The sequence below is a fragment of the Heptranchias perlo genome, chromosome 10 (assembly GCF_035084215.1).
Source record: "Heptranchias perlo isolate sHepPer1 chromosome 10, sHepPer1.hap1, whole genome shotgun sequence".
NCBI lineage: Eukaryota > Metazoa > Chordata > Chondrichthyes > Hexanchiformes > Hexanchidae > Heptranchias > Heptranchias perlo.
The window spans coordinates 1,128,558-1,153,231 of record NC_090334.1 but is presented as its reverse complement, the minus strand read 5'-3'; the positions used below and the strand labels follow the sequence as shown (position 1 = coordinate 1,153,231).

General features: G+C 47.4%; 1 protein-coding gene across 6 annotated transcripts in view; it reads left to right on the top strand.

Moving 5' to 3' along the window:
• LOC137326213 (coiled-coil domain-containing protein 9-like) overlaps positions 1-24,674 on the top strand; it is a 299,122-nt gene that overhangs the window by 47,934 nt on the left and 226,514 nt on the right. For 4 of the 6 annotated variants that reach the window (XM_067991095.1, XM_067991094.1, XM_067991096.1 and 1 more), the window contains exons 1-2: positions 16,884-16,960; positions 24,328-24,438. In XM_067991095.1, coding sequence (XP_067847196.1) covers positions 16,949-16,960; positions 24,328-24,438 — 123 coding nt within the window. In that variant the 5' untranslated portion in view covers positions 16,884-16,948. Of the gene's footprint in view, positions 1-16,883; positions 16,961-24,327; positions 24,439-24,674 lie in introns of those variants that run through there. The other 2 variants (XM_067991093.1, XM_067991092.1) reach the window with 1 other exon arrangement.

The following is a 24,674-nucleotide window of genomic DNA, read 5'->3' as shown; positions in this document are numbered from 1 at the left end:
CCCTCTCCTGGCCGGTGCAACATCACTCCCACCACTCTGCTGGAGAGCAGTTTGGTGGTCTTGTAAGGCCATAGATAAGGTATGTCATCCTGTTTAAGGCGACAGACATGTTGGCATCCAAAGTCTGCACGGCCACTTTCTGCATTGTAGACATTGTCGTACTTACCTGCGACAGCAATCCACTAGTGTTGGAGGTGGACCCTCCATCCTCTCTGCTGTTGTGGAGAGTGTGCATGGCACTTTTCCCAGTACATTGCAAAGGTGAATCTATACCTTAATCATTCTCCTCCTCAACGATGTACACCAGGGTTCAGCATCTGCTTTTGCTCACTTGTGAGTGGTGAATTGCCAGGTGACAACCCAACTCACTGCCTAAGAGGACCCACCGAAGTCCGAGTACCAGCGCTGGTGCATGGCTGTTTGTCCTGTGACGGTGCACCCTCAGAAGAATGAGGTCGTCTGAGGAATCGATGTCTTCCATCTCGCCACATTCTTCTTGAACTCGTGAAGGCCTTGGAAGACAACAGAAAGCAATATTAATTATTCATCGGCAAAGTGACAATCTTTCCAATCACCATACTGAGGTCTTTCAGCATTCAGTCATTGATGAAATAAAGTCATAATTTGTGTGAAAAATGTTAAAGTTCTGTCACCAGGCATCTACGGGTTCCCAGTCTCTCCATCTCCGATGGATAGGGATGCAGCTGTCCCACTTATCTCCATGGCCTCCTCCGCATCTGTTAGCTGGATTATCTGCGGTGGACCACCTCCAGTCCTCGTCCTCCCCCTTGCATTTTGCGCTCACTTCTCCTACAAGGGGAGAAAGAACAGACCTGTGAATGACTGAAGATGCCGTATTCAACCGATGGATGCACTGCTTTGGGTGAGGCTCACTATGAAACAGATGCATCAGAGGGTGATTTTCAGACGGATGCATCACATTGCATCAGGTGAGTGGCAGCGGTGGGTGCATAAATGGGGAGGTGAGGACGTGCATCGAAAATGAAGGATGGTTGATGCTGAAACATAAGTGGGTGTAAGGAGTGATGTGATGGAGTAGACGTGCCAACATAGAGTGAGGTGGGGAGGGGGGGTGGGTGATGTGGGTGAATCAGCAAATGATTCTTTTCCTGACCTGGTTAGGTCATTAAAACGTTTCCTGCACTGAACCCAAGACCTTGGCACCGTGCTCCTGCTGCTCACCTCTTCTGTCACCTTCAGCCATGCCTTTTTGGTCGCAGAACCAGGTTTCTTCCTCCGATCACTTGGGTAAATGATCCCCCTCCTACTTCTCACAACACCCAACAGTACTTCAAGTGATGCGTCCAAGAACCTGGGTGCTGCCTTTCCTCTATGCGCTTCCACGCCTTCACTTCCTCCTTTCTCCTCCAAATTCCATTTTTGCATTGGCCCTTTAATAGTGGACTTCAGATTGCAGCTTGGAGACCCCAAACCTGGAATTAAAATTAAGTGCCTTCAATTTATTTGTGATCGCATATTCTGACATGCTCACGTTACTTCTGAGTTACCCTCGTGATTATCTACCCACCCGCTGAGTTCCCGGCTCCAGGTAAAAATCGTGCCTCATGTCTGCGGATGATGCCGCCAAGGGACAGCATGCCAATGAAAAAGAGGAGGAGGCCAGGGACGCCGGAGGTAGTGTTGCGGGGATGGAAGAAAAGCCTATGTTCTGGCAGTGATGGGTTAGGTAAGAGCGGAACCAAGCAGCAGAGGCAGTTGAATGGATGGTCTCAATCTTAAAGAAGTCCATGATCTCCTTGCGCTTGTTGAAGGTGAGGGCGGAGGGGATAGGGAAGAGAGATTTAAAGAGAAGGTTGGTACATAGGAACTGGAGTTGGCCGTTCATAACCACAAGCCTGCGCCACCATTCAATTAAAGCATGGCTTCTCCATACCTTAACTCCAGTAGTAAAAAGGAGCTGTCCAAGATGATCCTGGAGTAGTTGGTGGGTGGTTTTGGCAAAAGAGGGTAACGACCGATGGAATTTATTGTGGTCCAGCCAGATCTGGTGATGGTTGGCTAAACTAGTTGTGTGCCAGATACATAAGTCTGCACTTCTTGGACGTGAGGAAACGAAGATGGGGGCAATACCGGGGGAACAACCAGGAATTAACCGAGAAACAACCACCATCTCCTTCCAGAATGTGACCGATGAAACTCTTTCGAAAGGCCTTACAGACTGCACCAATCTCCATTTCTCGTTTCAGATCCATTTAACATATCTGTAGCAAATATACCCATATTTTGTTAGTGGTTTGAAACTGAGGAAATCCTTCTAAGATAACGAGGTTCTGTTACTTTGAGCGGATGCTTTTCCCATCAAGTCTGCCAGATAGAAAGATTTAGCCTGATGTTTATTGGTTTGATGGGAAAAAAAATACCCTGCACAATTGTAAGCATAGTGGATGGTAGTTAGCAATCATCCTATTAAATACTGAGATTGAGTTTTTGACTTGCTTCTTAGCACCTTAACACAGTGTTTCCATATCAATATAACAACATAAGAAATAGTTGAAGTTCCATGTTATAGGGAAAATTTCCAACACAAGGGGCTTGATTTTCGAGTGAAGTAGCGGGGGTGGGCTCTGTAAATCGCAGCAATTCCGAGTGGATTCGGAACCCGGCTCCAACCCGCAAACTTCCAGGTTCCCCACTGACGTGTCTGGGTGCGCGCATGCCACCAGAATGTGGAAATCCAACCGGCAATTAAAACCGGCGGGATGATAGTTAAGAGACTTATTTAGATACTTGAAGAACTTAATTTTGTCCACATAAGAACATAAGAAATAGGAGCAGGAGTAGGCCAATCGGCCCCTTGAGCCTGCTCCGCCATTCAATAAGATCATGGCTGATCTGATCCTAACCTCAAATCTAAATTCATGTCCAATTTCCTGCCCGCTCCCTGTAACCCCTAATTCCCTTTACTTCTAGGAAACTGTCTATTTCTGTTTTAAATTTATTCAATGATGTAGCTTCCACAGCTTCCTGGGGCAGCAAATTCCACAGACCGACCACCCTCTGAGTGAAGAAGTTTCTCCTCATCTCAGTTTTGAAAGAGCCCTTATTCTAAGATTATGCCCCGTAGTTCTAGTTTCACCCATCCTTGGGAACATCCTTACCGCATCCATCCGATCAAGCCCCTTCACAATCTTATATGTTTCAATAAGATCGCCTCTCATTCTTCTGAACTCCAATGAGTAGAGTCCCAATCTACTCAACTTCTCCTCATATGTCCATCTCCTCAACCCCGGGATTAACCGAGTGAACCTTCTTTGTACTGCCTTGAGAGCAAGTATGTCTTTTCTTAAGTATGGAGACCAAAACTGTATGCAGTATTCCAGGTGCGGTCTCACCAATACTAAAGACGGGTTGAATTTTTAAACATCCTCGCCATGTTTCACTGAAAATTCTTACTTTCCACTCATAATTCTTCTGTTCACTCATATTTAATGACTTTTCGGACCCCCTCAAACTCACACCATCGTTATGAGGGAGGAGGGCGGTGCCATGGCTGCATTCACCACTACATCCGAGCACAAGCAACATCACCATCCTTGCCAGGCACGGCGTGTGCTTCCACCACTTGCAGTTCCACCACACAGTGCTGCGCCACAAGCACCTGCACAAGAGCACAGAGGGCAACAACAGAGAGAGCAACGCCGCAGGAGGCACTACCCTCGCCATAGGGTCTGCAGACCGAGGCTCAGCTTACTGGACCTCTCTGAGGAGCACTGCATACAGAGGCTCAGAATGAGTTGCCAGGTAGTCGCAGACATCTGCAGCCTCCTACATGCCGAGCTGCTTCGGGCTGGGCCGAGCGGATCTCATTGATAATTGCTGTCAAAGTCACCACTGCCCTCAACTTCCTCGCCTCCAGATCATTCCAGGGTGCCACCGGTGACTGCCAGGGTCTCTCAGTCATTTGCACACAAGTGCATAAGGCAGGTTACCAATGGCTCGTTTTGCAGAGCCTTGCAGTACATCAACTTCCCCATGGACGACCTCAGCCAGACGGAGAGGGCATTGGGATTCCACTCTGTGGCTGGCTTCCCATGGGTGCAGGGTGTAATCGATTGCACCCATATAGGAATACGAGCACCTCCACACGAGCCAGGACTGTTCATCAAAAGAAAGGGGTATCACTCCATCAACACACAACTTGTTTGTGACCACCGCAAAATTTTCCTTCATGTATGTGCCAGATTCCTTGGCAGCTGCCATGATTCCTTCATCCTGAGGGAATCCAAAATCCTGCCGCTCTTCCACGCACTGAACACCCTTAAGGGCTGGCTCGTCGGGGACAAGGGATTCCCCCTGTACACCTCTGAGGAATCCCATCACCGTGCAACAGCCTGACATAGCCATACTCACAGAAACATACCTTTCAGCCAACGTCCCAGACTCTTCCATCACCATCCCTGGGTATGTCCTCTCCCACCAGCAGTTCAGACCCACCAGAGCTGGTGGCACAGTGATATACAGTTAGGAGGGAGTGGCCCTGGGAGTCCTCAACATTGACTCCGGACCCCATGAAATCTCGTGGCATCAGGTCAAACATGGGCAAGGAAACCTGCTGCTGATTACCACCTACCGCCCTCTCTCAGCTGATGAATCAGTCTTCCTCCAAGTTGAGCACCACTTGGAGGAAGCACTGAGGGTAGCAAGGGAACAGACTGTACTCTGGGTGGGGGACTTCAATGTCCATCACCAAAATAGGGCCCATTAGGGACAAAAATGGCAATCTGTATGTGGAGCCGGCAGATGTAGGAGGGGTTCTAAATGAATTTTTTGCATCTGTTTTCACTATGGAGAAGGACGATGTAGACATAGAAATACGGCAGGGGGACTGTGATATACTCGAACATATTAACATCGAGCGGGAGGAGGTATTGGCGGTTTTAGCAGGCCTAAAAATGGATAAATCCCCAGGCCCGGACGAAATGTATCCCAGGCTACTGTGTGAGGCAAAGGAGGAGATTGCGGGGGCTCTGACACATATATTCAGAACCTCTCTGGCCACAGGGGATGTCAATTGTAAACAATTTTACAACACCAAGTTATAGTCCAGCAATTTTATTTTAAATTCACAAGCTTTCGGAGGCTACCTCCTTCCTCAGTTGAACGATGTGGAAAAGGGGATGTGCCAGAGGACTGGAGAACCGCTAATGTAGTACCATTATTCAAGAAGGGGAGTAGGGAAAAACCGGGGAACTACAGGCCAGTGAGCCTAACATCAGTGGTAGGAAAATTATTGGAAAAAATTCTGAAGGACAAAATTAGTCTCCACTTGGAGAAGCAAGGATTAATCAGGGATAGTCAACATGGCTTTGTCAAGGGAAGATCATGTCTGACTAATTTGATTGAATTTTTTGAGGGGGTGACTAGGCGTGTGGATGAGGGTAACGCAGTGGATGTGGTATACATGGATTTCAGTAAGGCCTTCGATAAAGTCCCCCACAGGAGACTGGTCAAGAAGGTACGAGCCCATGGAATCCAGGGTGCCTTGGCACTTTGGATACAAAACTGGCTTAGTGGCAGAAGGCAGAGGGTGATGGTCGAAGGTTGTTTTTGTGACTGGAAGCCTGTGGCCAGTGGGGTACCACAGGGATCGGTGCTGGGTCCCTTGCTGTTTGTGGTCTACATTAATGACTTGGATATGAATGTAAAAGGTATGATCAGTAAGTTCGCTGATGATACAAAGATTGGTAGGGTGGTAAATAGCGAGGAGGATAGCCTCAGTCTGCAGGACGATATAGATGGGTTGGTCAGATGGGCGGAACAGTGGCAAATGGAATTTAACCCGGAAAAGTGCGAGGTGATGCACTTTGGAGGGACTAACAAGGCAAGGGAATACACAATGAATGGGAGGACCCTAGGCAAGACAGAGGGTCAGAGGGATCTTGGTGTGCAAGTTCACAGATCCCTGAAGGCGGCGGAACAGGTAGATAAGGTGGTAAAGAAGGCATATGGGATACTTGCCTTTATTAGCTGAGGCATAGAATATAAGAGCAAGGAGGTTATGATGGAGCTGTATAAAACACTGGTTAGGCCACAGCTGGAGTACTGTGTGCAGTTCTGGTCGCCACACTACAGGAAGGATGTGATCGCTTTGGAGAGGGTACAGAGGAGATTCACCAGGATGTTACCAGGGCTGGAGCGCTTCAGCTATGAAGAGAGACTGGGAAGATTGGGTTTGTTTTCCTTGGAGCAGAGGAGGCTGAGGGGGGACATGATTGAGGTGTACAAAATTATGAGGGGCACAGATAGGATGGATACTAAGGAGCTTTTTCCCTTCGTTGAGGGTTCTATAACAAGGGGACATAGATTCAAGGTAAAAGGCGGGAGGTTTAGAGGGGATTTGAGAAAGAACTTTTTCACCCAGAGGGTGGTTGGAGTCTGGAACTCACTGCCTGAAAGGGTTGTGGAGGCAGGAACCCTCACAACATTCAAGAAGCATTTGGATGAGCACTTGAAATGCCATAGCATACAAGGCTACGGACCAAATGCTGGAATATGGGATTAGAGTAGACAGGGCTGATGGCCGGCGCGGACACGATGGGTCGAAGTGCCTCTCTCCGTGCTGTATAACTCTATGACTCTATGACTCTTAAGAGTGGCTGGGTAGCACCACTACTGACTTAGCTGGCTGAGTCCTGAAGGATATAGCTGCTAGACTGGGCCTGCGGCAGGTGGTGAGCAAACTAACACAAGGGAAAAACCTACTTGACCTCGTCCTCACCAATCTACCTGTCGCAGATGCATCCGTCCATGACAGTATTGGTTGGAGTGACCACCGCACAGTCCTTGAGGAGACGAAGTCCTGTCTTCACACTGAGGACACCATCCAACGTGTTGTGTGGCACTACCACCATGCTGAATGGGATAGATTCAGAACAGATCTAGCAGCTGAAAACTGGGCATCCATGAGGCGCTGTGGGCCATCAGCAGCAGGAGAATTGTATTCCATCACAATCTGTAACCTCATGGCCTGGCATATCCCTCACTCTACCATTACCTACAAGCCAGGGGATCAACTCTGGTTCAATGAGGAGTGTAGAAGAGCATGCCAGGAGCAGCATCAGGCCTACCTAAAAATGAGGTGCCAATCTGGTGAAGCTACAACACAGGACTACATGCATGCTAAACAGCGGGAGCAACATGCTATGGAAAGAGTTAAGCGATTCCACAACCAACGGATCAGATCAAAGCTCTGCAGTCCTGCCACATCCAATCGTGAATGGTGGTGGACAATTAAACAACTAACAGGAGGAGGTGGCTCTGCAAACATCCCCATCCTCAATGATGGCGGAGTCCAGCACGTGAGTGCAAAAGACAAGGCTGAAGCATTTTCAACCATCTTCAGCCAGAAGTACCGAGTGGATGATCCATCTCTGCCTCCTCCCACTATCCCCACCATCACCAGTCTTCAGCCAATTCGATGCACTCCACGTGATATCAAGAAACGGCTATGGGCCCCGACAACATCCCGGCTGTATTGCTGAAGACTTGTGCTCCAGAACTAGCTGCGCCTCTAGCCAAACTGTTCCAGTACAGCTACAACACCGGCATCTACCCGACAATGTGGAAAATTGCCCAAATGTTTTCTGTCCACAAAAAGCAGGACAAATCCAATCCGGCCAATTACTGCCCCATCAGTCTACGCTGAATCATCAACAAAGTGATGGAAGGTGTCGTTGACAGTGCTATCAAGCAGCACTTACTCACCAACAACCTGCTCACCGATGCTCAGTTTTGGTTCCGCCAGGACCACTCGGCTCCAGACCTCATTAAAGCCTTGGTCCAAACATGGACAAAAGAGCTGAATTCCAGAGGTGAGATGAGAGTAACTGCCCTTGACATCAAGGCAGCATTTGACCGAGTGTGGCACCAAGGAGCCCTAGTAAAATTGAAGTCCATGGGAATCAGGGGGAAAACTCTCCAGTGGTTGGAGGCATACTTAGCACAAAGGAAGATGATAATGGTTGTTGGAGGCCAATCATCTCAGCCCCAGGACATTGCTGCAGGAGTTCCTCAGGGCAGTGTCCTGGGCCCAACCATGTTCAGCTGCTTTATCAATGATCTTCCCTCCATAGGGCTGCTCAAGATGCAATTTAGGTGCCTTGATCGTTCTGGGGGAGCGCTTCAATATGCACCAGACAGAGTGGGATGCATTATAGTAGTATGTGGTGCCCTGCACAACATGGCATAATAGAGAGGGGTGCCACTTGAGGAGGCCCCATTCACATCTGCCACCCACATTGAGGAGGAGGAGGACGACGAACCCATGGGCAGAGCAGCGGCTCACCTGGCTGTGAGGCCAGGGAGTCACTGATACGTGAACGGTTCTCCTAACATCAGGAAATGTGAAGAGTCCAGTTGTCACACCACCTGGAAAGAGCAACGTCCACACCAGGCCGTCCACCCCTCCCTGCACCAAACAGTCCAGCAACTACACATACACCCACTGTAAATTGACCCAATGGGTGGTATCAAGCGTCGCCATTCATGGTGAACCTTATGAAAGGGCCCTATCACAAAAGTCAGTCAAGAATGGGGCAAGACGTGGCAGTAGTGACAATCATAACATTTAATGTCACTTTAACAAAAAGCAAATATAAATGAAAAAGATGACAGTCTGTCAAATACCCTTGTGTATACCCTTCGTGCTCGCAAAATCTTTGCCTTTCTCTTACGACTACTTGCACGTGGTGCATCTTCTGTGGCTGCAGCAGAGATGGTGGCTGGCAAGAATCACCCTCTGCCGTCACTGCGGTCACTGAAGGCCCTGTGAGAGAACAGAAGGCAATATTAAGCATCATCACAGATGTCATGTTGCGATCAGCATACTGAGGTGAAGATGGCAAGCCATGTTAACATCAATTGATATTGTGTGTGATGAATGTTAAAGTTGTGTCACCAGACGTTTGTGGGGTGCCAGTCTCGACGTCCCCGACGGACAGGCACTCGAGGGTGAGGCTGAGCTCCAGCGCCTCCTGCTCCGCGTCTGTGAGGACCACTAGTTGTTGTGGCCCCCCCCCTCCAGTCCTCGCCCTCTCGCGTGCATTTTGTGCTCTCTTCTTGAAGGGGACAAAGAACAGACGTATGAGTGAGTGATGGTGAAGTGTTCAACCGATGAATGCATTGGTTTGGGTGAGGCTGACCGTGAAAGAGATGCATCAGAGGGTGAGTATGAGACAGAGCCATCACATTGGATGGGGATTGGGGTGAGTGGTATTGGGAGGTGACTAATGGGGAGGTGAGGAAGTGCAGGTAAGTTGAGGATGAGCTTTGAGTGGGTGTGAGGAGTGATGTGATAGAGTAATGTTGGCAGTACAGAATGAGTTGTGGGGGTTGGGGCGGTGATGTGCAAAACGGAATGTAGGACAATGAGTAAGTGTACTCACTTTTGCTGACCTAGTTAGGTCATTGAAGCGCTGCCTGCACTGGATCCAGGTGTGTGAGATGTTGCTGCTGCTGGTTACCTCCTCTGCCACCTCGAGCCAGGCCTTCTTGGTGGCAGAGGCAGGGCACTTCCTCCTGTCTGCCGGGTAGAAGACATCCCTCCTTCTCCTCACCCCGTCCAGTAGCACTTGGGAGCAGCCTTGCCCCTGTGCTGCTCTATTGTTGTCTGTGGGTGTTTGCTCCAGCAAAATCCTTTGGAGCAATGGACCTTTAAATAGGGCTCCTCCAGCTGACAGCCTGTGATGCAGGTGCGCAGTCCGCCCGCTGCGCAGCTTTCCCGTTGGCAAATCCGGAAGCCACGTTAAGTGGCAACTATTGAATTGCGATCGTGTGGGAAACAGACACTTTTTATTGGTTGGGTTCCCATGCGCTCATTCACCCCCCACCCCGCCCGCTGCCATCCCGCATCCATTCTAATTTCAGGGCCAAGTTATCTACTTTGGACTCGTGAACGTTGGTGCCCAAAATCTTCATGAAATGGCTGTATTGCGGCTCGAATAATACTAAGACCAAGATTATATTTCTGAATCTCCACAAAATGATCTGATTAGCTTGGGGTTAATGGCTCAATGGCTGTGTTTTGTGGTTACATAAACCTCTAAGAAGGCTTTTAACACCAAATGGGATGGGTATCAGATGCAATGGTCCCAGATTAGATGCATGTTTTTGACAGACTTGTGGTTTCCAGGAACAAAAAATAACTTTTGTACCAATAATGCTATGATAGAAGAAGTGTATTATGATTGTAGTCCTTTAATTCTACTTTTATTATAAATTAAAAAATGTACATAATTATTTTTATGAAACCTATTTTGAATGTTAAGTTTTAAACGATTAATGGCATCCACCAGCAAATGGCTCAGCTAAGCTATAAAGATGAAGGTTGATGTAGATTTCACCGCATTAAGTTCTGCTTTGATACTGGAAAATAACTAGTAGTTATGCAATATTTTTCTTTAGTGTTTTGAGAGGCTGTGTTTCAGTGAATGCATCCAGCATTCTTCTCTGAGTAAGGATTTTCATCTGTACTGAGCTTATTGTTGAGCAGATCCATACTGAGATGGCTATCTGCTGCTACTCAGTGCGTGCATGCAGTCTTTGGCCAGTTAGAAGGGTATCATCTATCCTTTGCTCAACAAAGATCCGTAACTATTAGCTGAAGCATTGAAGTGATACAAAAATATAGAATGGCTAGAATTTGAATTGCTAAAATCATGATCATTCCTGTGAAGTTGTAGGAATAATTAGAATGTAAAAAATTGGGAATTGAGCAACCAAAAATAGGGCTAGAAATTGGGCCGTGTAGTGCCTGTTTTTCAGGCACTATGCAGCCTCCTAAGATCCCAAAATGGCATCTGGAATGCGCGTGCACGCTTCTAGCGTGACATGTGCCAGATGCCATTTTGCTAAAGGCCTTTACGCATGCGCAGATAACGAACGCTGGCATCATGTAATGTAGGGAGGATATGTGTTAGATCAGTGCAACGCTGATTTAAAGGGATAGACACCATCTTGGCACTCAACGTTCCAGCCAGTGAACTTTCTTAACCACAACCAGCTGAACATGTCTTAGATGGTCTGGAGGACCCCACACCTATTTGAAGGGATCATGCAGGTGTTGCAGGTTAGTTGCTGGATTACTGCTTCTGGCTGCTGGTACAATTGTACATGTTTGTTGAAGCTTCCCATACTTGGATAGATATAAAGAGTGGTCTGGCAGGTCCTGCATTACTGTTGGTGTCATTTACAACAGTGTGCTGAACAAGATTTCTGGCAAATGGGTGGCCTGCTGGGCTCCCCCTGGGCATAGAACACGACTGGGAGCATGCAGAGAGGCCTGCAGAACAAGTCAAGCTGGGAGGAGAGGGAGGAGGAGGAGGCGCTTGGCACTGAGCAGTAGGCCATATCCCATGAGGCCTTCAGGGAACAATACTCTTACCTCAGCATGAGCGAAGATCAGTGCATCCGACGGCTGTGGTACACCAAAGAGCTTGTGACGGAGATATGTCAACTGCTGCCACCACAACTGCAGCCTCAGAGCGGGACAAGGACAGCATTTCCTGTGGCTGTCAAGGTAACTGTGGCGCTGAACTTTTATGGCTCTGGATCCTTTGCAGTGCACTGCTGCATAAGGGAGGTCATGGAGGCACTGTACGAACTGCGCAACAGGTGCATCACATTCCCTCTTGATAGAGAGAAGCAGAACGTGCGATCACGAGGCTTTGCTCACATTTCTGGCTTCCCCATGGTGCAGGGTGCCATTGATTGCAAGCATATAGCCATGTGGGCTCCACATCTCAACTTGGCCATCTTTATGAACAGAAAGGGGTTCCACTGCCTCAATGTGCAGCTGGTGTGTGACCACATGCAGCGCATCATGCAGGTAAATGCCCGCTACCCTGGCAGCAGTCACGACACCTTCACTATGCGGGAGTCCAAGGTCCCAACTATCTTTGCACTGACTTGGCAAGTCGAAGGCTGTCTGCTGCGTGACAAGGGCTATCCTCTCATGAGGTGGCTCATGACTCCGGTCAGGCACGCATGCACATGTGCAGAGCAGGCCTACAGCGAGAGCCATGTGGCCACAGGGAACTTCATCGAGCACGCACAGCGTGCCTAAAGCAGCGCTTCCACTGCCTGGATCGTTCTGTTGGAGCCCTGCAGTACTCCGCTGAGTGGGTGTCCAGATTCGTATTGGTATGCTGCACAACCTCACCCTTATGAGGGAACAGCCCTTGCCACCGATTATCCGACAAGACCCTGAGTTGGAGGCCGAAGATGCTGAAGCTGAGGAGGAGACGGAGGAGGAAGTGGAGGAAGATGCAGGGAGGCAACAAGGTGCACACTGTCTGCCAGGGCTCTGCGTGCTCACCTTATTAATGAGCAATATCACTAACCTCAATGACACTTATTTTTATTCGTTCATGGGATGTGGGTGTCGCTGGCGAGGCCGGCATTTATTGCCCATCCCTAATTGCCCTTGAGAAGGTGGTGGTGAGCCGCCTTCTTGAACCGCTGCAGTCCGTGTGGTGAAGGGAGTTCCAGGATTTTGACCCAGCGACGATGAAGGAACGGCGATATATTTCCAAGTTGGGATGGTGAGTGACTTGGAGGGGAACGTGCAGGTGGTGTTGTTCCCATGTACCTGCTGCTCTTGTCCTTCTAGGTGGTAGAGGTCGCGGGTTTGGGAGGTGCTGTCGAAGAAGCCTTGGCGAGTTGCTGCAGTGCATCCTGTGGATGGTACATGCTGCAGCCACTGTGCGCCGGTGGTGAAGGGAGTGAATGTTTATGGTGGTGGATGGGGTGCCAATCAAGCGGGCTGCTTTGTCCTGGATGGAGTCGAGCTTCTTGAGTGTTGTTGGAGTTGCACTCATCCAGGCAAGTGGAGAGTATTCGATCACACTCCTGACTTGTGCCTTGTAGATGGTGGAAAGGCTTTGGGGAGTCAGGCGGTGAGTCACTCGCCGCAGAATACCCAGCCACTGACCTGCTCTTGTAGCCACAGTATTTATATGGTTGGTCCAGTTAAATTTCTGGTCAATGGTGACCCCCAGGATGTTGATGGTGGGGGATTCGGCGATGGTAATGCCGTTGAATGTCAAAGGGAGGTGGTTAGACTCTCTCTTGTTGGAGATGGTCCTTGCCTGGCACTTGTCTGGCATGAATGTTACTTGCCACTTATGAGCCCAAGCCTGGATGTTGTCCAGGTCTTGCTGCATGTGGGCTCGGACTGCTTCATTCTCTGAGGGGTTGCGAATGGAACTGAACACTGTGCAGTCATCAGCGAACATCCCCATTTCTGACCTTATGATGGAGGGAAGGTCATTGATGAAGCAGCTGAAGATGGTTGGGCCTAGGACACTGAGGAACTCCTGCAGCAATGTGCTGGGGCTGAGATGATTGGCCACCAACAACCACTACCATCTTCCTTTATGCTAGGTATGACTCCAGCCACTGGAGAGTTTTCCCCCTGATTCCCATTGACTTCAATTTTACTAGGGCTCCTTGGTGCCACACTCGGTCAAATGCTGCCTTGATGTCAAGGGCAGTTATTCTCACCTCACCTCACCTCTTGAATTCAGCTCTTTTGTCCATGTTTGGACCAAGGCTGTAATCAGGTCTGGAGCCGAGTGGTCCTGGCGGAACCCAAATTGAGCATTGGTGAGCAGGTTATTGGTGAGTAAGTGCCGCTTGATAGCACTGTCGACGACACCTTCCATCACTTTGCTGATGATTGAGAGTACACTGATGGGGTGGTAATTGGCCGTATTGGATTTGTCCTGCTTTTTGTGGACAGGACATACCTGGGCAATTTTCCACATTGTCGGGTAGATGCCAGTGTTGCAGCTGTACAGGAACAGCTTGGCTAGAGGCACAGCTAGTTCTGGAGCACAAGACTTCAGCACTACAGCCGGGATGTTGTCGGGGCCCATAGCCTTTGCTGTATCCAATGCACTCAGCCGTTTCTTGATATCACGTGGAGTGAATCGAATTGGCTGAAGACTGGCTTCTGTGATGGTGGGGATATCGGGGAGGAGGCCGAGATGGATCATCCACTCGGCACTTCTGGCTGAAGATGGTTGCAAACGCTTCAGCCTTGTCTTTTGCACTCACGTGCTGGACTCCGCCAACATTGAGGATGGGGATGTTCACAGAGCCTTCTCCTCCCCTTCGTTGTTTAATTGTCCACCACCATTCATGACTGAATGTGGCAGGACTGCAGAGCTTTGACCTGATCAGTTTGTTGTGGAATCGCTTAGCTCTGTCTATAGCATGTTGCTTCCGCTGTTTAGCATGCATGTAGTCCTGAGTTGTAGCTTCACCAGGTTGGCACCTCATTTTTAGGTACGCCTGGTGCTGCTCCTGGCATGCTCTTCTACACTCCTCATTGAACTAGGGTTGATCCCCTGGTAGAGTGAGCAATATGCCAGGCCATGAGGTTACAGATTGTGCTGGAATACAATTCTGCTGCTGCTGTTGGCCCACAGCACCTCATGGATGCCCAGTTTTGAGCTGCTAGATCTATTCTGAATCTATCCCATTTAGCACGGTGGTAGTGCCACACAACACGTTGGATGGTGTCCTCAGTGCGAAGACGGGACTTCATCTCCACGAGGACAGTGCGGTGTTCACTCCTACCAATACTGTCATGGACAGATGCATTTGCGACAGGTAGATTGGTGAGGACAAGGTCAAGTAAGGTTTTCCCTTGTGTTGGTTTGCTCACCACCTGCCGCAGGCCCAGTCTAGCAGCTATGTCCTTCAGGACTTGGCCAGCTCGGTCAGTAGCGGTGCTACCGAGCCATTCTTGGTGATGGACGTTGAAGTCCCCCACCCAGAGTGTTGCAAGTGTGCCACTATGTGAGGGTGAAGTGCAGCGTTGTGTTTGGATGGGCAGCATTTGTTGGTGGGTGAGGGGGGTTGTTGTGCCTGGAACAGTGCTGCGGTTGGTAGGATGTGCCACTCGACATTTGCATTCACTCACCTTGACGACTCATGTCAAATCATTGAACTTTATCTGGCACTGTATCCACGTGCATGGTGCTATACTCCTGCCATTCACACCCAGGCCACTTCCTCCCACTGCCTCCACAGCTGGTGTCTGGAGGGTCTCCTGCCACCTTGCGGGTACAGGATGAGTTTTCATTCCTGCACTCCCTCCACTAAGGCTTCCATTGTGCTGTCAGTGAACCTCTAGTCACACTCTCTTGCCGCTCCAGTCATTCTGCCTGTCATCCTGCACTGCTTCCATTGACAGTGCACCTCCCCTTTAAGAGGTGCAGACTGCCTTTACCTAGTGCTGGCCATGCCCCATTTAGAGCCTCCTGTTGGAGTGTTCAGCCACCAAACAGCGTGGGTGGAGCTGGCTGCACTTGGGAATCATGGTAATGAAGATGCAGCATGAATCTTACGTGCTGCCTGCATCGCTAACACTCGGTGCGGGTTAGTCGCACACCGCAGCCCCCGCGCCTGGTATCGGGCCTTATCAAATTTAACCCCCATAGTATTTAACCTAAATTTTGTATGGCACAGTTTAGTTTTAGATAATTTTAGTTTTGGGCTAATTTTAAGCTTCCAATCCCATAGCCTGTTCATCCCATATCGTCTCCATCACAAAGATTGCCCATTTCCACCTTCTTAACATCACCTGCCTCCACCCCAGCCTCAGCTCATGCTGATGAAAGCCTTATTCAGGCCTTTGTCATCTCCAGACTTGACTATTCCAAAGCTCTCCTGGCCAGCCTCCCAACCTCCACACTCTGTAAACTTCAGTTCATTCAAAACTCCACTGCCTGTATCCCATCCCGTACCAAGTCCAGCTTACCCATCACTCCTGTCCTCCAGCACCTCCAATTTAAAATTTTAATCCTTGTGTTTAAATCCCATCAAAGCTTCACCCCTTCCTGTTTCTGTAACTTCCTCCAGACCTACAATCCTCCCCAAACTCTCCGTTCCTCTGACTCGTGCCTCTTGTGTATAACTCCCTCCACTTCGCCCCACCATTGGTGGTGTTGCCTTCAGTCTCCTAGGCCCCATGCTCTGGAATTCCCCCCATTAAAACCCCTTGCCTATGCACCTCCCTTTAAGACCTCACCCCTCAGAACATCTCCTTTGGATCGGTGTCCATTTTTGTCTGATTATGTCTCTATAAAGCTCCCTTTGACGTTTTACTACTTTAAAGGCGCTATATAAACGCTTATTTTTTTAATAAGGAAGTCTGTAGAATTCTACTCGAGTTCCTGTGCAGAATCATCTTATTCTGAGTGAGTTTGAGCAGAAATTCCTGTTCACTGGAGATCTTTATCCTCTTACCTACGAGATGAGAAGTGACTGGGCATTTCTTGCAGCTTGTTCATACTTTAAACTGTTTTTTCTGTATTGGGATAATATTCTAGATTACAGAGCTGCATAGTAATATTGTATGGGGGCATTTTTCTCTGAGGAAGCGATAGTAACGGTGATGTTCTTCATGGTAATTCTTATTAAAATCTTAATGTGGATCAGTTTTAAAATGGAAGAAAGCTGGTGTCTCTTTAAAAGCTGTTTCATACAAGGTATTCTTTTATGTGACTGCAAATAGTGGCTGATGTGTGCAGTGCACCAGACATCTTAGTATTATATTCAAAATACATGGAGCTTTCCAAATGGGGGGAAACATGGAGGAAAGGTTTAATTTCTGGAGTTTACAATTCATCTCTTGGTCTCCACAATAGGGATATTGTCTATTAAACTGTGTCCCATGTAAATGTGGCTTTTAACAGTAATCCTGCATGTAGGAGTGGCAGGGTAAAATACCCTATACAGAGCTGTGGATGCATTTGTCAAGCTGCCTAGGCACTTGGCTTGAAGCCCACAGGCTTTTGTAATCAAAGCATGATCACGATCACCATGCAGTTACTACTGGGACGCTGACTGATGCCTCTAGAAGCTGTTTGGAAGCAGCCCAGGATTGCTAATACTCAAAATGCACAAAACTGTGAGTGTTTTGTTTTACATTCTAAAAGACTGAGGCCTTCATGGTTGCCTTGAGTAACAAAGTAAAGTTCTGTTGTGTTCAGCAGAGTGTAGAGTCAAATGTAAATCTGTATTAGCTAGAAATGGCTTGTTAAATGGAAGATAGTGCCAGCCATTTGCAGGCTGGTTGATCAGCTGAGGTCTGGTTACAGCTGTTGAAACATTGTCAGGAGTCAAGCGTTGAATGTTGGGTATGATCAGCACTGTGTGTGTATATGTGTGCACATTTTTACATGATGATGTTTCAAACTCTCCCTTGTGGGGGGTCAGTTGACAGCTGACTCAGAAACGAAAGTGTGACACACCAAGAAAGGGACCCTGTTCCCAGAGTATGGCAGCAGTCGGAACAGTTATGACTGTGCATTTGCCTTGCCATGTTGAGTGCATTAAAGGTATTGGCATGTAACACTCTACTGGCTGGCAACAAAGACAGTTATTGGCGTAAAAAGCTTTGTCAATATGACACTTAGGTTTATGAAGATATTTTAGAATTAAATAGCTTTGTTTTTTATTAGTACCATCACACTTTTTAACCATTGGATCATGCTGTACATTGCTCCCTACTTTATGAATTGTACAACAGCTGTAGATTGCTTTATTTATTTTGTGTCATCTGAGAATGAAGTACTATTGATAAATTAATACTGGTGATTTGAGCCGATTTTCAGGGGACAAAATGTTCATATCTTGCTTCAAACACATTTGGAAGTCTTTAATTCTATCACATTTTGCCTAATTATTTTTAAGCCTTATCACTTAGATTACTAAGCATAGCCATCCAGAGTTTTCTTCCTATACATTGTTATTCTGAAGATCATTACTACATGGCTGACGCCTATTGTGAATAGCCTCAGTGTATTAAAGCAATGGGATCAGATGGGATTTTATTATCTGGAATTGAGTAATATTCAGTTTATTCTAATTTGAAGTAGATTTTTATGCAACATATTTAGAAATCTGTGTAACCTATGTGTGGATAACATATATTGACAGGATTATACATTGGGACATTTGATTGAACGCTGGCAATGGAATCTGAATATTTATTCTCCTTATCAAACGTTGGCTTTGAAAAACTAGGCCAATTGAGAAAATCCAGAAGAATTTTGCTTTGGATCATTAAAAGCACTTTGTTTTTTTAATCCTTTTTCCTTTTCCTCTCTCTCTTCCTCTCACTTTTTCTCTCTCTCTCTCTCTCTATTTCTTTCTTTGTCGCTCGCTTTCATGCGCTCTCTTTTTCGCTCTTTCTTTCTTGCTCTCTTCCTCTTTCATGCTCACTCGCTCTTTTGCTTTTTCTCATGCTCTCTTCAGCGTGCACCCTTTCCAACTTGCTTTCTCTCCTCTACTATCTCCCTCTCTCTTGCTTTTGCTCTCTCCTCTCTTGCTTTTGCTCTCCTCTCTCTTGCTTTTGCTCTCCCCTCTCTTGCTTTTGCTCTCCTCGCTCTTGCTTTTGCTCTCCCCTCTCTTGCTTTTGCTCTCCCCTCTCTTGCTTTTGCTCTCTCCTCTCTTGCTTTTGCTCTCCCCTCTCTTGCTTTTGCTCTTGCTCTCCTCTCTCTTGCTTTTGCTCTCCCCTCTCTTGCTTTTGCTCTCCCCTCTCTTGCTTTTGCTCTCCCCTCTCTTGCTTTTGCTCTCCCCTCTCTTGCTTTTGCTCTCCCCTCTCTTGCTTTTGCTCTCCCCTCTCTTGCTTTTGCTCTCCCCTCTCTTGCTTTTGCTCTCCTCTCTCTTGCTTTTGCTCTCTCCTCTCTTGCTTTTGCTCTCCTCTCTCTTGCTTTTGCTCTCCCCTCTCTTGCTTTTGCTCTCTCCTCTTGCTTTTGCTCTCCCCTCTCTTGCTTTTGCTCTCTCCTCTCTTGCTTTTGCTCTCCCCTCTCTTGCTTTTGCTCTCCCCTCTCTTGCTTTTGATCTCCCCTCTCTTGCTTTTGCTCTCTCCTCTCTTGCTTTTGCTCTCCCCTCTCTTGCTTTTGCTCTCCCCTCTCTTGCTTTTGCTCTCTCCTCTCTTGCTTTTGCTCTCTCCTCTCTTGCTTTTGCTCTCCCCTCTCTTGCTTTTGCTCTCCCCTCTCTTGCTTTTGCTCTCCCCTCTCTTGCTTTTGCTCTCCCCTCTCTTGCTTTTGCTCTCCTTGCTCTTGCTTTTGCTCTCCCCTCTCTTGCTTTTGCTCTCCCCTCTCTTGCTTTTGCTCTCCCCTCTCTTGCTTTTGCTCTCCCCTCTCTTGCTTTTGCTCTCCCCTCTCTTGCTTTTGCTCTCTCCTCTCTTGCTTTTGCTCTCCCCTCTTTTGCTTTTGCTCTCCTCGCTCTTGCTTTTGCTCTCCCCTCTCTTGCTTTTGCTCTCCCCTTTCTTGCTTTTGCTCTCCCCTCTCTTGCTTTTGCTCTCTCCTCTCTTGCTTTTGCTCTCCCCTCTCTTGCTTTTGCTCTCCCCTCTCTTGCTTTTGCTCTCCCCTCTCTTGCTTTTGCTCTCCTCGCTCTTGCTTTTGCTCTCCTCGCTCTTGCTTTTGCTCTCCCCTCTCTTGCTTTTGCTCTCCCCTCTCTTGCTTTTGCTCTCCCCTCTCTTGCTTTTGCTCTCCCCTCTCTTGCTTTTGCTCTCCCCGCTCTTGCTTTTGCTCTCCCCTCTCTTGCTTTTGCTCTCCTCGCTCTTGCTTTTGCTCTCCCCTCTCTTGCTTTTGCTCTCCTCGCTCTTGCTTTTGCTCTCCCCTCTCTTGCTTTTGCTCTCCCGTCTCTTGCTTTTGCTCTCCCCTCTCTTGCTTTTGCTCTCCTCGCTCTTGCTTTCTCTCCCCATCTCTCTCGCTTTCTCTCCCCCTTATTCTTGCATTCTCTCCTCTCTTGCTTTCTTTTTCCCCCCTCTCATAGTGTACCATGTTTGGTCAGTATTTAATATACTTTTCCTTTTATGTTGAATGAAAAGACATATAAAGTGCACCTGGGCTTTTACAAAGGTTGGTGACTATCAGACGTGTGTCTGGTGCCAATTTTGTTTGACATTCTGCTCCATTTATTCACAATTCTTTCCTCAGACCAGAGTGTCTGATCATTTAGAATTAGTCTAGTCATGCATCGTTTTTTATGCTCATCTCGGGTTGATGACCTTCAATGAGCTGATTGTGGTTAAATCTTGGAATTGGCACTGACTGCTATTCATAATGCTAGCGTGGTTCTTTTTGACACTTCTGTTCTGATTTGGGACTGACTGTGTCCACCCTTTAGGAACCCCACTACCAGATGCAATATGATAGTGGTAGAGTTTACACCTTTGGTGACAATCTCAACATTGGCAGACATCTGAAGACTGGGTATAACTTAAGAAGAGAATACAGATGGCACATATGGTATCTATGGTCAAACTGATATCAAGGTGATTCGAAAGACTCTCTCTTGTCCTTTCTGGTTTTGTGGTATCCCTTGCTACCACCTGGAATCTAAACCACCTCTCCATCTCTCCATCTCCCTCCTTTTTTAAGTCTCTCCTTAAAACCCACCTCTCCAAGCTTTTGGCCACTCCTAATATCTCCTTTGTCTCGGCATCCATATTTGTCTGATTATGCCTCTTTGAGGTGCCTTGGGACATTTTCTACTTTAAAGGGCATTATATGGATGCAAGTTGTTGTTCTTGGGGGAGGTGATTAGCAATTTTGGGAAGTACTAATTGCCTTCTGTATCCATGGCCTTTGACTTTGTAGATGAGTCTTCATACTGTTATCTCCTAGTTGGTGGCAGGCTGAGAGACTTAGAAGCTAGGAATCTGTCGGTGCCGTTTGTTCATCATCCCATGCTCTCCTGGTTTATTAAATGCTCCTAGAAATTGAACTTTTTGTTTCTCAGATCAACCTTATGTAAGATTTTAATTTTGGTTCTAAGCAAACTGAAGTCAAAACTTTTTTGAACCTATTGATTCTTGTGTGAAATGAAGTTTCTTGTATCCGTCCATTTACCTCGCTAGCCCTGTCTGAGCTTGGAGGGTTAGTGAGCTTGGATGCATTTGGTACATGGATTGGGGAATTCTCAAGTCCTATTTTTCTTTTTTTTGCCTAATTGTTTTGAGTTGGAACTGTATTAGCAAATCAATGCTGGACTCTTCACCACCTTCCTTCTGTTGAAAGTGAGAATAAATTAGTTAACCCTACAACCCTCTAACCCTCTGAGATCTCTGCGCTCCTCCAATTCTGGCCTCTTGCGCATCCCGACTTTCTTCACTCCACCGTTGGCGGCTGTGCCTTCAGCTGCCTAAGCCCCAAGCTCTGGAATTCCCTCCCTAAACCTCTCCGCCTCTCTACCTCTTGCTCCTCCTTTAAGACGCTCCTTAAAGCCTACCACTTTGACCAAGCTTTTGGTTACCTGTCCTAATATTTGGCTCGGTGTCAAATTTTGTCTGATAATCACTCCTGTGAAGCGCCTTAGGACGTTTTACTATGTTGAAGATGCTATATGCATGCAAGTTGGCGTTTTTCATTTAATATTCATTCATGGGATGTGGGCATCGCTGGCGAGGCCAGCATTTATTGCCCATCCCTAATTTCCCTTGAGAAGGTGAGTGGTGAGCCGCTGCCTTTTTATTCATTCATGGGATGTGGGAGTCGCTGGCAAGGCCAGCATTTATTACCCATCTCTAATTGCCCTTGAGACGGTGGTGGTGAGCCGCCTTCTTGAACCGCTGCAGGCCGTGTGGTGATGGTTCTCCCGCAGTGCTATTAGGTAGGGAATTCCAGGATTTTGACCCAGCGACGATGAAGGAACGGCGATATATTTCTAAATCAGGATGGTGTGTTACTTGGAGGGGAAAGTGTAGGTGGTGGTGTTCCCATGCGTCTGCTGCCCTTGTCCTTCTAGGTGGTAGAGATTGCGGGTTCGGGAGGTGCTGCCCAAGAAGCCCTGGCGAGTTGCTGCAGTGCATCTTGTAGATGGTACACACTGCAGCCACAGTGCGCCAGTGGTGAAGGGAGTGAATGTTTAAGATGGTGGATGGGATGCCAATCAAGTGGGCTGCTTTGCTCTGGATGATGTCGAGTTTCTTGAGTGTTGTCGGAGCTGCACTCATCCAGGCAAGTGGAGAGTATTCCATCACACTCCTGACTTGTGCCATGTAGATGGTGGAAAGGCTTTGGGGAGTCAGGAGGTGAGTCACTCGCCGCAGAATACCCAGCCTCTGACCTGCTCTTGTAGCAACAGTATTTATATGGCTGGTCCAGTTTTTTAGTTTCTGGTCAATGGTGACCCCCAGGATGTTGATGGTGGAGGATTCGTCGATGGTAATGCTGTTGAATATCAAGGGGAAGTTGGAGATGGTCATTGCCTGGCACTTGTCTGGCGCGAATGTTACTTCTTGAACTTCTGCAGTCCGTGTGGTCTTTATATGTGAGGATGGCTCTGTTTGGTCAATGAGGTCAGTGATCTAACTTTGCAAGTCTAAGTTGAGATAGAGGAGGAATGGTAATCTCTTGCTGGAACTGTAATTTTGAGATCGTATTTGGGATGAGGTCTGAGATCAGCTCTCATCAGACCATGAGCGTGATTTTAGCTGGGAGCTGGGAACCCAGTGCGTTCGTAGATATTCACGTGGTGAAACTGGAAGTAAAGTGAGTGGGTCTCAATTTGTGATTGCAACTCAATTGGAGTTAAGTATTTGTGCTTCCGGGTATCCCACGCGCCAGGCAGCCAGATTGACAGGCTGGCTGCCTGTTGGGAGGGATAGGAGGCACGAATCAGAGAGGGGGAGGAAGATCGTGGGCCATGGAAGAAATCGGGTGGGGGGAGGTGGGGAGATGTGGACGACATTGGGTGGGCCTTGGAGAAGATCTGGTGGTGAGAGTTGGGTCCACCATGGTGGGGGGGTACACCAACGGGGCGGGGGTGGTGGTTGGGCAATCCCTGGGGTCCAATGATGCCAGGTGAGCTTGTTGGGCTTGGATGAAGCACTCCTGCTCCTTCTGGCCCACAAGCAGTGCAATAAAAGCAGTCACCTCGTGGATCTGGCCCTTCCTGCCTCCTTTCACCTGACGTGACTCGGAAGCGATGGGAAACCCGAACAGGTAAAGTTAAATTTGTTTGACATTTCTAACACACAAAAGATTAAGTACTTCAACTATCGCAATGATGTACGTCGGCCTGCCACCTTTTAGTGGGGACGGGACTTCCGGGTTTCTGTTGCGCGCGCATCCAAACGAGCCTGCGTTAAACTTGGAAGTGGGTGCAATGGAGCCAGGATGCGGTCCCGCTCCAAAAACAAACTCTTTTTTACTGCCCACCCGGCCCAAACCCACCCGTACTTGGGGGTTAAAATTACACTCCATATGTCTGTTTTTGTCTCACAGTTTATAGTGTTTGCTCTAGTTTTGGTTAAAAGAGTCAGAAAGCTTCCCTGTAAAATATTTAATTCTACCTCCTTTTCATCTCCAAATGCAAGCAACTACACTACCTATGCAACAGGGGAAAACCTCTTGAGACATTTATGAAAGATGATTTCATGCTGGTTACATGGTCTTGCCTTCTCCCCCTCCCTACCCAAACTCAGCTGTGTATAAAGGTCTCCTTTGCCAACATTCCCATCATACTTGGTGGTGGTCTTGTATTGGGGATATCATGCAAGAGAGTGTGATAAAATTATATCCTTGTCTTTTATAAAAATAAAAGACAAGGATATAATTCCCAGAATTGTCTGAAAGCAGTGATCTATAAATCTCACATCCTGATTTGATTCCAGGTAACATTTTCATAGTTCAGGAGGAATCAAGGCCTCTGAAAAACCCAACAAACTATCTGTACTTTCCTCTGGAGGTGCCTCTGAATATTTATTAAAATAGTCGCCAAATTATGTGAAAATCCAAGTTATATTAAAAACGTTTCCATGATCCCACCAAGAACAGTATGCTTTCAATACCAGGGATAGATGCTCATGTGCTTTCACCTATACTGTGAAGCACAGTTGGATACTCCTGCTTTGAATACCAATAATCAAAATATGCAAGCATGTTCATATGCAGCTCTTTGTATCAAAATCTGAGGACATCATGATACAAATTGGTGCTTGGCTGTACCTACCCAGTGTAAAACTAATGATAGATAAATACAGGGCCCTCTCACAGACACAACCTCGAACGTTTCAAATATTGGCTTGGCTTCTATAGTGGCACTTGACTGTCATTGAACAAGTACCAGGTGGGAGTGGAAAATATTTTTAAATTGCTTTCTAGTTTGCATTAAGAACTCCTACTTTACATTTTGACCACCGAAAACTTACTTGAATTGGAAAGTAACTCATCCTGGATTAGTTTGAAGGGAACTTTCTAACAGTGAATTGCCACACCTCTATTCAACATTGACAGAGATGCTGTACCGTTTTCTTTCTAGGATGCAGCACTGGATGTAATTTTAAAGACTAAGGAGGAAAAGGATGCAGAACTAGATAAGAAGATCGAAGCTTTGCGGAAAAAGAATGAAGCACTTATGAAAAGATATCGGGTATGTAATATTCATCACAAGGTTTTGAATCTCGGATGTAGAAATATCAATTCTTCCTTGCTGATTCAAACTCTACATAAAAAATAAGAAATTCCTGATAAAAATTACTTAGGCATTACACTGCTATTTTGATTCTCTTTTTTTTCCCCCTCACTACTCGTGTTTCTGTGTGTGTGTATGTGTGCGCGCGCGCCCTCATTCCAAACTGCATCCTTAGTTTTTTTTCTCCTTTGGTG